General features: G+C 45.0%; 1 protein-coding gene across 1 annotated transcript; it reads right to left on the bottom strand.

Moving 5' to 3' along the window:
- Positions 1-5,103: 5,103 nt before the first annotated feature.
- LOC136991944 (olfactory receptor 4S2-like) lies at positions 5,104-6,009 on the bottom strand (the record flags this gene model as incomplete). Its single annotated transcript, XM_067295442.1, has 1 exon — positions 5,104-6,009. A coding segment is annotated over exon 1 (906 nt), but the record flags the coding sequence as incomplete, so codon positions are not given.
- Between the last annotated feature and the right edge of the window lie 7,237 nt (positions 6,010-13,246).

The following is a 13,246-nucleotide window of genomic DNA, read 5'->3' on the forward strand; positions in this document are numbered from 1 at the left end:
GTAAAAGCCCCACTACCACCCCAAAGGCTTGGGTTTGACTGGTGACAATATCCTCACATCCTTTTGACTGACAGTTTCCAAAGAAAGATGAGAGCTACATGAAACCTTGAATTTAGTTTCAGTTCTACTCTTGTCTGCTGAGAAGATGGTGGAAGGGCGCATATAGATGAAAATGCATGGCCCAAGGCACAGAAGTGCAACAGTGATATGGGAGGTGCAGGTAGAGAGTCCTATCAGACGCCCTTTGAAAGAGTGTGTCCTCAAAGAGACCAAAATAATGACATAGGACACAACAAGAACCACAAAAGAGCCCGAGGAAATCAGACCACTATTGGCAACCACGATGCAACCAACCACGTAGGTGTCAGTGCAGGCCAGCTTCAACAAAGCGTGTACATCACGGAAGTAGTGGTCGATCTCATTGGGCCCACAAAACAATAGCTGAGCGGTCAGCAGGGTCTGCACCAGGGAGTGCACACAGCCTCCCACCCACGAAGCTGCCACCAGCCGGCCACACACATGCTTGTTCATAATGCTTGTGTAATGAAGCGGCTTGCATATAGCAGCGTAACGATCATACGCCATTGCTATGAGGATGAACATCTCCGTGCAGGCAAAGAGATGGACCCCAAAGAGCTGTGCTATGCAGCCCACAAAAGAGATGGTCTCCTTTTCAGCAAGAAGGTCATAAATGATTTTGGGAACAGTGACAGTAGAGAAACTGATATCTACAAAGGACAAGTAGCTCAGGAAGAAGTGCACGGGAGAGTCCAGCTGTTAACTGTTCTGTATAGTGATGATGCTAAGCAGGTTTCCAAGAATAACAGTGGCATAGAAGACTAAGAAGAATGTGAAGCATACTTTTGCTAACGTATCATCTTGTGTGAGTCCCTGGAAGACAAACTCCGTCACATTGTTCTTGTTCTTCATATACATGACGCAGACAGGACCTGAAGCACAGAATAAAGCCACCTGTGATGGCATTAGAAACACAGTGCTATCAGTACACATCCATATTGATCACTGGTATGTTCAATATCAATGTATTCCCTTTTATGCCTTTTGGGGAAAGTTTCCTTTCAAAGTCAATGCTTCTCTCAAGGAGTGACAGTTGATATCTAACTCAGAATGTATTACTGAAGTGTGTAATAGCGAGCTCCGTTTATTTATTTGAGGGAGTTGGTGGAAATATCCTCCAGATTCTTATTTCTGATCTTTGCCCCTTTTAAAAAGGAAGACTAGCTACTAGGTTGCCTAAACAACCACTTTTGAGGTGTTGATTTGGAAACAAAAAACTGACTGAGAAGGATAGTGCATGTTTTGATTTGAGTCTCAACACGCTAGTCATTCCCTAAGGAATTCTGCTCAAGCAGTGAACATACCTTCTTTTTCAACCCTCTGAAGGAATTCAACAGAACTAGTCCTTGCTATTGCTCTCTGACTCTGGTAGAATGTCCATGCATTTCTGTGCAGCCATCAATATTCACATCATGACACAAGGCAACTGGCTAATTAACACCACTTCAACTATCAGTGTAGATCCTTCTGGAGGAGGTAAAGTGGACACCTACCTCATGTCTGTTTAGCAGAGATGTGCCTTTAGGCACAAACTGTCTTTAAGGCGCCCTAAGTGAAATCAGACCATGTTCAAGGCATGCCAGGAAACCTGAAGCAGGAGAGTCATTGTCCTATATGTGCTGTACTGGGCTACATCTTGTGTGGATTGGTTCCAGTTATTGCTCATGAGTTTCTGGGTTGCGACCTCAGTCTCCAAAAGAGCAGGCTTGTATTTCCTCAGACCACCTTTCCTACAGCACATGGGTGAATACTGGAGATAATCTGCATTAACGATGTGTCAGTAAGGTTTTTGTACACCTCAGCCAAGTTCTGGACTAGGCATGGAAACCCCCATAAACACACCTGTGATGCCCCTGGGGTAATAAATACACCACTGCTGAATCTCCTTTACTCACCAACACCCTTGTATTCACCTTTGCTGCACTCTAGTGCAGTACGCGAGAATCACTAGTGTTCCGTTTCTACACTGAAAAGATCGATGGCAAGAGTTGCATAACAGTGTCCACAATACTGGCAAGTCCTTTGGGATCTTAATCCTGTTCCACAATCACAGGTCAATCAGTTCTTTCTCACGAGATCTCTGCCTCTTCCACCCTCCAGCTTCAGCAGCAGAGGAAATATTCTTTCGTGTCTCTGTCCCTATCTCCATGCCACTCCGTGGGCAGAGGGAAAGCAGTGTGGGGAGGCCCAAAGCGTGTGTGTTAAGAGCATTGTTGCCACGATGTGTACAGCTAGAGGGGACAAGTTAAGACTGAGTACACAGGAAGTGCTGCAGCTACCTATTGACTCCTTGACTCTGTAACACCAGAAACTTCCTTTTGACAGATATTTCTGGAAATGGCATATAACTGAAAAATAAGCAAAGAAGACACCAATTAAAACAAAGGGTAAAAAAATGGGAGTTCTTTCTACTTCATAAAATGCACCTCACAAAAGTCACTCAACAATAACGTCTCTTTTCAAAGGCAGGATTGCCTGCTATTGTCCTCTGATGACCTTCTTGGACCACTTCAGGCAGTTTCATCAAAACCTCTCAGCTCCAAGCTGCTTCTTTGTGTGTCATGAGTGCAGTCCACATCTCTGCCAGGGCTGGAAACTACAGAGGATGAAACGGACAGCCTGAATGTCTAGCTCCATTTCTCATTCTGCAAAAACAACTTCCAAGAGCATCTGCAAGAAAAACTCTCTCTCTCTCTCTCTCCAGATGGGGAAGTTGTGGCAGAAATATTTCAAGTAAATTGCACAGCAGAAGCACAAGCTTACCAGAAGCAATGAGATCCCAGAGGCATGTGAAGTTTTCTTTGTCAGAAAGAATCAGTGGACAGGGAGCTAAAATATATATTTTGGACAGCTATTAGAGTAATCTCTACAGGGTGACTCTGGAGCGTGATCATCCAGACCATGTCACATTGTGTGGGAGTTTGCTTGCTTTCTTGCTTGCTTTCCAATGCTGTCCAGATAAATGGACTTCATTTAGTATTAGCTATGTGCTTCTTTTGGAAACATTTCTATTTAAAATCAATGTCATGGCTGACCATTTGCAGGATTTTGTGTTCACATTACCCTTGCAATCAAACATTTTTTGAGTAAAGATGTCTCTTACACGTGTCAGATATTTTTTCCCTTCCAAGACAATATTTCACATATGCTTTCTTCTTTCTTATTAACTTGCTCTTACCATTGCACATTTGCAGCATAAATAAATATCAGAACTGTGCTATATGACTGTTGGCACTTAGACATCTGGTCTGTACACGTTTGAAACAAGAAGTAAACGAGGAAATCATTTCAAGACTTTAAAAATGTTTGTGGTCAGGCCTCACTACTTGCCAGGTATTTTTACTCAGGCAATGCAAAATATAGAAGCAGCTGCTTAGTCCTCATATTGAGTCATTATAAGAATCTGGGCCAATGTGTAGAGGAATACAATGTTGTTGTTGTTGATGCCTTCCATAAGCTATGGTCCTGCTGTTGCCTGCTAGCATCCAGCAGCCGGAAGAGAAATCAGAAAAATCATGGCGTTCTTCCCCAAAACATTAAAAAACAATCAAACAAACAGTTTTTAAATTATAAGCCTTAGCTTGAACTGGCCGTGTGCCCTAACCCCTCAGCAGTTTCAGTATGAAGGGGGTCAGTGGGCCCCATCTGTCTTTCTACCTGCCCCACCCCGGGTGAGACAGACCAACCTCTGAAGGCGCCTGTCCCTCTCTGTTGACAATGGTGCTGAGCTAGACAACTGTCCTTCATTGCATGAAGAATTTAGACTGCTACAAATAGGTGGGGATGGTCCCACCTTTAGCTGTGCCCACAGAGTGTGAATGCTGGGTGAGGGACATGCTGGCCCAGGCCTGAGGGACACTATCCCTCTAAGCCTTGAGAATCAGGATTTATCCCAGTTCCGTCCTGCTGGCTGCCATCCACATAACCCACCACGGTGAGGAGAAGACACTGAGATGTCCGCAGTGTGCTGGTGAGTGCCTGTGAAATGGGAACCCACTCTGCCACCCCCTGCATAGAGCAGAGGACATTCGGGGAACCAGAGCATTTCTGACATTGTCCCATGTTTTGGTCCGTAGATGTGCCGCTCTGCTGTGCAGGGAACACCTTCTTATCTTGAATCACACTTAAGCCATGTTAAGGTGCAACACAAGTGCAAGCAAGTGTTTATAGGTAACGTGAAGGGAAGGAAGAAAAAAGAAAGTGCTTTAGTTACTTTCAGAGTGCATTACACAGATGTCTTTCTCCCTCACACAGCTGATTTGCTGTTAGTCTAAACAGTAAAATGCAAAATCTGAGGCAGAGATGAAGGGCAAAGGGGATGGTTAGGAAGGAGGGCATTAGTGATAGGTGAACTACTGCAGAAAGGCAGAGAGCTGCACTGGAATGGGAAGGGGAGAAGCTTCTCCTCATATCATCTGCATCAGCAAATGACCCAGCCAGCATCTAATATCAGCAGTTTAATTGCTAACCTGTGGATTCAGCATATGACAATGCAGTACTCCTAAGAAGGCATTTACTCCAAAGTAAAGGGGAAGGAAGCCTTTGGCACAATTGCTTCCAGCAGCAGGTGACCAACAGCCTTGCAGACACCTTGGGCCATCGTTTCCTAGCTGAGTAGATTACAGAGTAGATGGAGTTTGTCTGACAGAAAGTTTACACCTGGGAGAGCTCGGACTAATGGGATGCTCTGCCTGGAACACATTTTAATATTTTTGATAGCATTCATTTATTTATTTGCTGGTGTCTCGGCAGTGCTTGGAAGCCCCAGTCCTGGGCCTGTGCTATTCAAAAAGAGAACATAAAGGGAATCCCTGCTAGTCACAGAGTTTACAATGCCATTCCAGTCAAAACATGAACTTTCAGGGTCTTCCTAATTACTGCAACAGCTAAAACCAAGCTTTTCTTCAAAAGGGAGCTTTCAGTAAATTTTCCAAAATGGAATTACAGTGAGAGAGACTTGATTTTCTCAGCTCCTGAGAAAATGTTACCACAGTTCTACACCTCACCCTTTTCACGCCAAACTTTTCTATTCCACAGTTTTCTCATGGCACTTTTCATCTCCTCATTTCTCAGTGTGTAGATGAGTGGGTTCAGCATGGGTGTGATGACAGTGTAAAAGACAGCTACGCTCTTGTCCTCCGAGAGATTGCTGGATGGGCGTATGTAGGTGAATATGCATGGCCCAAAGAAGATAATCACCACAGTAATGTGGGACCCACAGGTGGAGAGGGCTTTGTACCACGCCTCGGACGTTCGCCTTTTCAAGGATGACAAAATGACAATGTAGGATGTGACCAGGATGAAGAAAGAGACCAAACAAATCATTCCACTATTGGCAACGACAACGATGCCCACAGCATAGATGTCGGTACAGGCCAGTCGTAGTAGGGGGTGGACATCACAGAGATAGTGGTCAATTTTGTTGGGGCCGCAAAAAGGGAGGCTAACGGTTATGAGGGTCTGCACCAGGGAGTGCACAAAGGCCCCCACCCATGAACCCATCACCATCCAGCCACACACACGCCTGGTCATGAGGGTGGTGTAGTGCAGGGGTCTGCATATGGCAAAGTAGCGATCATAGGCCATCGCTGTGAGGATGAAGATCTCAGCGCCGCCGAAGAAATGTAACCCAAACAGCTGTGCCATGCAACCCCCAAAGGAAATGGTTTTCTTCTCAACAAGGAAGTCAGCAATCATTTTGGGAGCTGTGGCAGAAGAGAAGCAAATATCTGCAATGGACAGGTGGCAGAGGAAGAAATACATGGGGGAGTTCAGACATTGACTGCTAACTACAGTGACAACAATGAGCAGATTTCCTGCCACAGTAACAATATAGAAGAACAAAAACACCACAAAACATATTTTCTGCACCCCTTGGTTCTTTGAAAGGCCCAGAAGAATGAATTCCTTCACACTGCTTACATTCTCCATGTTGGTCAGTCGGGTGCCAATATGCAATATACAGCTTATACACCTGGGAAAACAAAAACAGACACATGATTCATCAGCATTTTTTTCATTATTAATAATGAGTTCTATATCAGAAGTGGATACAAACCAAGAAAGATATAGCATTAGTATTAAGCTTATGAAGTGTTTAGTTTCTGTCATGTATTTTTTAACGGCTATTTAATCCTCCACAGTACAAAACTTCTGCCATGACTTTGGTGGCACGGAGATAGGTGCACTCTGTGATATGTTCCTTAATCCTGGTCCTCCAGGATCTTGAAGGACTGGCTCCATGGCTGGTAGCCTTCCATGCACTAAGGACAAGGCCAGAGTGTTCACCTTGGGCACTACAAGGCAGATAATGCAGCATGTTTGCCCTCAGGGGAGACAAAGTCCCTCACAGCAATCTTTGTAAAATGGGTGTCTTTAAGAATACCTGGAAATATTGCTCAGAATGATGATTTGCTTTATAAGTACACATGATCTTTGAATTCTTGTTTAGAAGGGAAATGTAACCACAAGCAGGGAAAAGAACTCTCTTGTGTACATACATTTTGAAACGTAAATATGAAATGTCACAGGCTGAAAAATGAGTTCTGGGAAGGTTATCTATCATGGAGGGGAAAAAAATTGCACATATGACTTAATGTAGTATTTCACATTGTTCTAAATCTCAGCATTGTTTCTATCAGAGGAAGGAAGAATGAAAGACTCTTGTGAGATCTTCTGTCCCAGCACTGTACTGATTTTACCTAGTATGATTTTTGATACGCTCTGCGTGATGCTTTCAAGGGTTAACTTAGCTTAATGTAGCTAATCTAACTAAACTCCTTCAACAGCCAGTATAAGTCTCTCTATAGGCTGATTCAGAATGACTAAATGAGGGTCCTTTGCAGAACCCTTTTTTCCTCCACTCACTATGAGGAGCTTAAGCAAATTAGCACCACCAGGTTAGAATGACCTTTGGAGAATAATCCCTTTTGGTGCCTGAAAGTAGCTCAGAGCTTTTTGTAATGCCATCCACCTGTTTTAGGTTATGGCTGAGCTCCTTGTCCCTAGGCATTTCTACATCCATACAGTTTCTCATTCGAGACAAGGTCACATTCCAGCATAAACATGGGACTTCTTTGGTTCACCCTGTGTTCCAGCTACAACCCATCGAGCATTACGTGTCACTAATAAATGAGTAGCCTACATCTTTAGAAAGAGTGTAACGCTTCTAGCTTGCCATTATGCACCCAGACCACCAGAATTCCCTTGCTCAAAGAAGTGTGGGAACCACCAGATGAAACTCTTCACAGAGAATTTAAGGCCAGCCAAAAGCAGGCACTCTTTTAATAAAAATATCCACTGTATGGGCTTCCTTCTAGGATCAAAACATTCCCCGTCAGCTGGTGTTAAAATGCACCATTTTAAGTCCTGCAGAATTACATCACAACCAGGTCTTCTCATTTGTATTCGTGATCTGTGAGCAAATCAGCAGAATGATTCAGTTAAGCCAAGGTATCTACCAACTACTTCAAACTGCAGCATAATCAGAAACTCTCGCGCAGGCACAAAGTGATGAAGCATCCACAGGAAACACTGAAACTGAGAAAAGCCAAGATTACTTTCAAACCCACAAAGTGAAGCCGAGAGAGGAAGTGGGCAAAGGTAGGGACTTTTCCTATGCTTACAGTTGTACTTACACTAGATGAAAGTTTTTCAAGCAGAAGGGTAAAATTTACATGGATGGTTCCCCTTCAGATATTTCTACAAGGAAAAGGATCAGTAAGAACAACGGGAGGTCAGTTTCTCCCTCGTCTTACCAGGTCGTGATCCTTTCTACCCCTCTTCCTTCTACTGAGCAACGACGTAGACTTCTCAACAAAATAAATGACAGGGATGAAATGAGCGCACCTTTATGGCTGTGCAGTACCCAGTGGAAAAGAAATAGCTGAGCTCCATCTAAGCCAGAGCAGGACTGGAAGCATACCACAGCAATCGCAGGGCCATATTTAGGTAGTCAGAAAGGAGTGACCAAGAGAGAAATGGTCAGGGGAAACTATATGCCGGAATACAAGCAGATGGCAAATTCCTGAGCTAAAAACAAGATGTGCATTTACAAAAGGACCGATTCACAATTCAGACAGCTCGACTATGTGTCTTGCTTGATAAGGTCCTTTCCATCACCACCAAACTGCATTTAACAAACTACCCATCTGTCTGATCTCATCTCATCGACCTAAGCCAGGTAGGCATCTGTACCTAAGCTAGGCATATTACACCTGACCAGTCTACTTGTAGATGTGATGAAGCATGTGCTGCCGGTACCCGTTTCTTACTGCTGACTCCAAGAGGGTTACTAGAATGACTAATTCAGTAGAGGATTGCCACCAGTTATGGCTTATCTATCTCTTCAAGTGCCTTTGCAGGGGTAGACCTGAGCTATATGACATAATGCAATCAGCTGCAAAATAAAATGAATCTCATGTGTACTCTTAACATCTCAAAAAGGGTGAGAAATTGCACCATCTCCTTACTGCATGCATTCTTCCCTAAAATCTCAGGTGGTTATGGGAAACAAAAGAATAATATCGAAGCAATCGAATCTGTGGCTGTGGAACTAGCTCTGTATATGATTCTAGCCAAAGATAACTAGAGACAGTTAATAACTTCAGTGGAAGTTCCTTTCTGTATTTTCACATTTCTGCAAGAAGAAAGGAAAAGGAAGAGGAAAGCAAAGCAAAACAAAGCAAAGCAAAGCTAAGTGAGAAGCCAGAGAAGCTGTAAAACTTACCTCACCTGTGTTTAGAGATCTAATTTTTTGTGTAAGGGCTGTACAACTTTATCTCCTCAACTTCTGTCTCTCCTGGTATGTTAAAGAACATAGAATGGCTTCTGGAAAGCTTCCAAAACTTGCTTAGGAGGTGGCTGTTAGTGTATAATCCAATCCCATCTAATTTATTACTTGCTTTCATGTGTCACAAGTGCATCTTCATGTTTCCTGCCTATGTGAGAAGTGGTTTAATAGGCTGTGTGGATGATGTGACCTGGGTGTGCTGAAGGATGCTTTCATATCCCAGCAGCTGCAAAAAGGGCTGAGAAGAAAACCGTTTAAGTACCAACCTTTAACCCTCTCGCAGGAAATCTTCCACCTGCAGGGCTCTTGGGGCTGGAGGAGGGAGGGGTGGAGGCTTAGTGAAGGGAAGGCGTGAAAGAAAGGGGCAAAGGAGGAGAATGAGTTCTGTCTTGACTGAAAAGTTTAAGTAAATATATTTTAAAGAAACAGTTGTCAGTCAATGCTTTTATAATGATATCACAAAGGCATTTCAGGGTTTCTCCATAAGAAATAACACTCAAAGGAGTAGCTGAGTATTCAACTGGACAAGCATATGCATGGACCTATCCAGCTAACGCTTCTCGGAGTTCTTCCTTACTCCAAGCTGATAGTTGTATGGATTTCCCATGTGTAAAGGGCCATTAGGTCCACTGCTCTGGCTTCCTAGCATTGGGAATGCTAAAACAGTCCATTTGTAATCTAGATATTTTCTCTCCTTTTTTAACTTCTGTGTATTCCAAAAAACATGTAAAAGAGAAATCTTCATTAAAGAAAAGAAAGAAAGAAACCTCAAGCTGTAGGAAGAGTCACCATCCTCCAGGGATGGTAAAGAATTCCTATCACAGGAGTCTTTTAAGGACAGGTTGGGCTCATTTCTCTCAGGAGTGGTTACGATTAAGTTTTTATAGGGACAGAAGATGTCCTGGGTGACCTCTTGATGACCCTCCAAGTCCTATCTCACCAGAAATTTCATCACTGGAAATCCAGTGAATAAAGCCTCTTTGCAAGAATTTGCATGTTTTAACAGAGGTCAGTGAATTACCAAGTCAGTCAAAAAAAAAAAAATCCTTCATTTACGAATTGGGAAACTGAGGGAGGACGTCACCTATTTAATGCCGATGGAAGTCAGCAAATTTAACCCTGACTTAGTCACTCTAGGCTCTTCTGCGGAAAAAAATGAATGTCTCTGGAGGCAGATGCATCTGATCTACCTCAGAACTGATTTTAGGATGTGATTAGGTCTGAAATAGACATCTAGCTTTTAAACAAAATAACTTAGGGCGGACAAATCTCACTGTCATGATGGGCCCCATCTTTCTTAACCTGAGCAGCTGCAGTCAAAGGTGAACCTATGAAATGAAACCAACGAAGGAGGACAGCAGAGAGGTCTCATGGTTTCTAGTGAAATCTCTGCTAAAGCAATATTGTAATCAACCATTAAAGGGCTTCTCCAAACCTTGTTAACTGGCATGAAATGGCTTCAGGAATACTGCTACTCCATAGAATTAAAATGAACAAAAAAAGAAAAGTTTTGACCCCTGTTAGTTCTTTGAATGTTTTGGTGCAGACATTTTCCCTTCTTTCTCTGCTTTCAACTTAATTTCAAAAAATCAGATTTAGATCCATTCCTTTTAAATCCAGCCCTTCATTTGCTCACAAACTGTTTTAGTGTTAATTCGATCCACGCACCAGCCAACCCAGAAGAGAGTAATGGAGAAAAAACTGAGGGAAGGATTGAGGGCAGGAGCGAAAAAAAAAAATAGAAAGTCTGGAGAGCTGGATGGAGAGGCAGAGAAATGCCCTTTCAGCCCTGCAGCAACAGGCAAGTGCCAGTGCCAGGAAGAGAGGTGACCCTCCCAGCAGCTACTGGGAAGACAGTGAGATAAGGTGCTGTGGCTGGGAGCTGAAAGCTTTCTCAGAAGCACTAGGGTGAGAGGCTTTGCATGGCACTGCGTAAGGGGAGCGAGGCATCCCCAGTGTGGGGCGAGACGGTGGTGAGGAAGAGATTTGGCACAGGGACAGGAGGGTGGCTGATGGCTCAGCAGGAGCTGTGTGCTGCAGCCACATAGGGAAGGGAAAAGCTCCTTACAAGCACCTTTCTCTCCACTGCCTGTACAGACAGCCTAGGGCAACTAACTCATCTGGAGATGGCCATCTTGGGCGAAAGCTGGGAGAGATGAGTCTCCCCTCCAGCCCTCTGGGGACAGCGATGGAGAGGCTCAGGGTGTAGGTGAGGAATTGGTGCTCTTCTCTACACACACAGAAGCACCACACATCACTCCAGGACCCCTGTGTGTTGACCAGAGCAGCCGTGGCACCAGCTGAACGGTCCCCTAGGTGTTCAGACCTCAAGGATGTTTCTATACAAGCCCAAAATAGCCAGGATGAAACTCATGCCTGCTGAGAATGGCCTCCCAGGAGCTGCCAGAATGCACTGGAGTCCTGCAGGCTTGGCCTCAAGTCAAAGTGAGGGAAAAGTCTCCCTGAAAGGTTCAGGGTCCCAAAGACATGCCCAGCATCCTGGGTCACTCTTCCTCCCTCCACTCTGCATGCTCTGCTTAGCCATGCTCTGTGCACCATGTCCCCTTCCACAAGGGGGGACCACGTAATGAGAAGAGGCCCTGGCATGGTGTGCAGACAAGGATCGCTCTCACCCAGCTCCCTGGTCCCCAGCACAGCCCTGCTCGGAAGGGGCATGTCACCAGCTGAGCTGCTCCCACCGCAGTGGAGATGCCCTGGCTCTGCTGGGGGCTGAGCACTGCTGCCCACCTCCCCTCAGTCCCCTCTGCAGGCTGCCCCACCCTCCCACACCTCCTCGCCAGCAGGGATTTATACAGCAGTCTCTGCAGCAGTGTCTCTGGGCACTTGGCTTCCTTCTCCGCATGTTGCTTTCTCTGCAAACACTTGTCGGAAGGTGACTTTCCCAGAGCCATGGAGCCGGTGGTGACGGTTGCTCCTGAAGAGGAAGTAAATGACCGGGTTGGTGCTGCTGTCCCAGAGAGATGAGCCAGGGACCATCAAAAATGGGAATTTACCAATGTTTGGCATGCTATGGTAATGCTTTTTCACTACTTCTCCCTTCTTCAGACAGTCTCGCAATATAAAGAACACAAGAACTGTCTGTCCAAAGTTATAGCTTGACTCTTGCACTGATGCTTTGCTTCCCAGCTGCATCCATGAGCAGCTCTAGTTTCACAGACCTTGCAGAAGATGGCCTACTGCTGCTCAGGGTCACACAGATTGAGAAGTTGTCAGTCCTCTTCCCTAATGCCTGCTGCTGATTTCACAACCTCCCTCAACACAACTTCTCATTCCCCAAGGGTCCACTGTCACTGCAGAACCTCCCTTAGCACACTCATCACTACCGAGTGTCCTCTTCTGACCTCAAAACCTCTCCCAACACAGGTTGTCACCATACATTGTCCCCTACTACTTCACATTACCTGTTCTGCTGTAGGGTCTCCTTGAACTCTGTAGCCAGCCTTATGACACCTCAGCAGCCACAGTTCTGCAACCTCTCCTAGTGTTACCCTTCAATAGCACCTGTTCCAACTCCTTTGGAGGTTTTATTGACTGACAAACAATTTTCTCCATGTAACAGTCTGTTCAGTGCCTCATTTTGAGGACCTCCTTGGTCCTCAAGCTGTAGACTGTGGGGCTTACCATTGTATAAAACATAGATATCACCTGGTCTTGGTCAGGCAAGGAGCCAGAGCTCTGGGGTGTGTAGCTGCAGTGCCAAAGGATATGGCAAAAACTATCAAGTGCACAGGATGCACAGGTGGAGAAGGCTTTGTGCCTTCCCTCGCTGGAGTGACACCCCAAGATGGCAGAGATGATGTAGATGTAGCAAAATGCGTACCTCCAGTATGACGAAGATGCCACCTAAGATGCAAAATGCTGCGAGGATGATCTTGTTAACCCTGATGTCAGAGCAGGAGATACCAGAGATCAGGGGTACCACACCACAGAAGTGACTGGTGATGCTGGAATGGCAGAAGGACACCCAAAAGGCACAGCTGCTGTGTATCATTGAGATTAGAGACCCACAAGAGTAAGAACCAAGTCACAGCTGGATGCTGAGGCTTCATGACATGACAGCTTTGAATAGCAGTGGTTTCCAGCTGGTCATATGCCATCACAGCCAGAATTAAACTTTCATTGGTGCAAAATGAATCAATGAAACAATACATCTGGGCAGCACAGCCACCAAATGAGACAGCTTTGCTCTCTGCTAAGAGACTGCCACTGTCCTGGGGGTGATGACTGAGCAGCAGAGGTCTAAGACTGCCAGATGGCTAAGGAAAAGCTATTTGGGAGGATGGTTTGGGGAGACAATCCTTATCAATGCGGTCAAGGCCAGATTTCCAACTACAGTCATCAGGTAAATAATTAAAA

The sequence above is a fragment of the Apteryx mantelli genome, chromosome 4, assembly GCF_036417845.1.
Source record: "Apteryx mantelli isolate bAptMan1 chromosome 4, bAptMan1.hap1, whole genome shotgun sequence".
In the NCBI taxonomy this organism is placed as follows: domain Eukaryota; kingdom Metazoa; phylum Chordata; class Aves; order Apterygiformes; family Apterygidae; genus Apteryx; species Apteryx mantelli.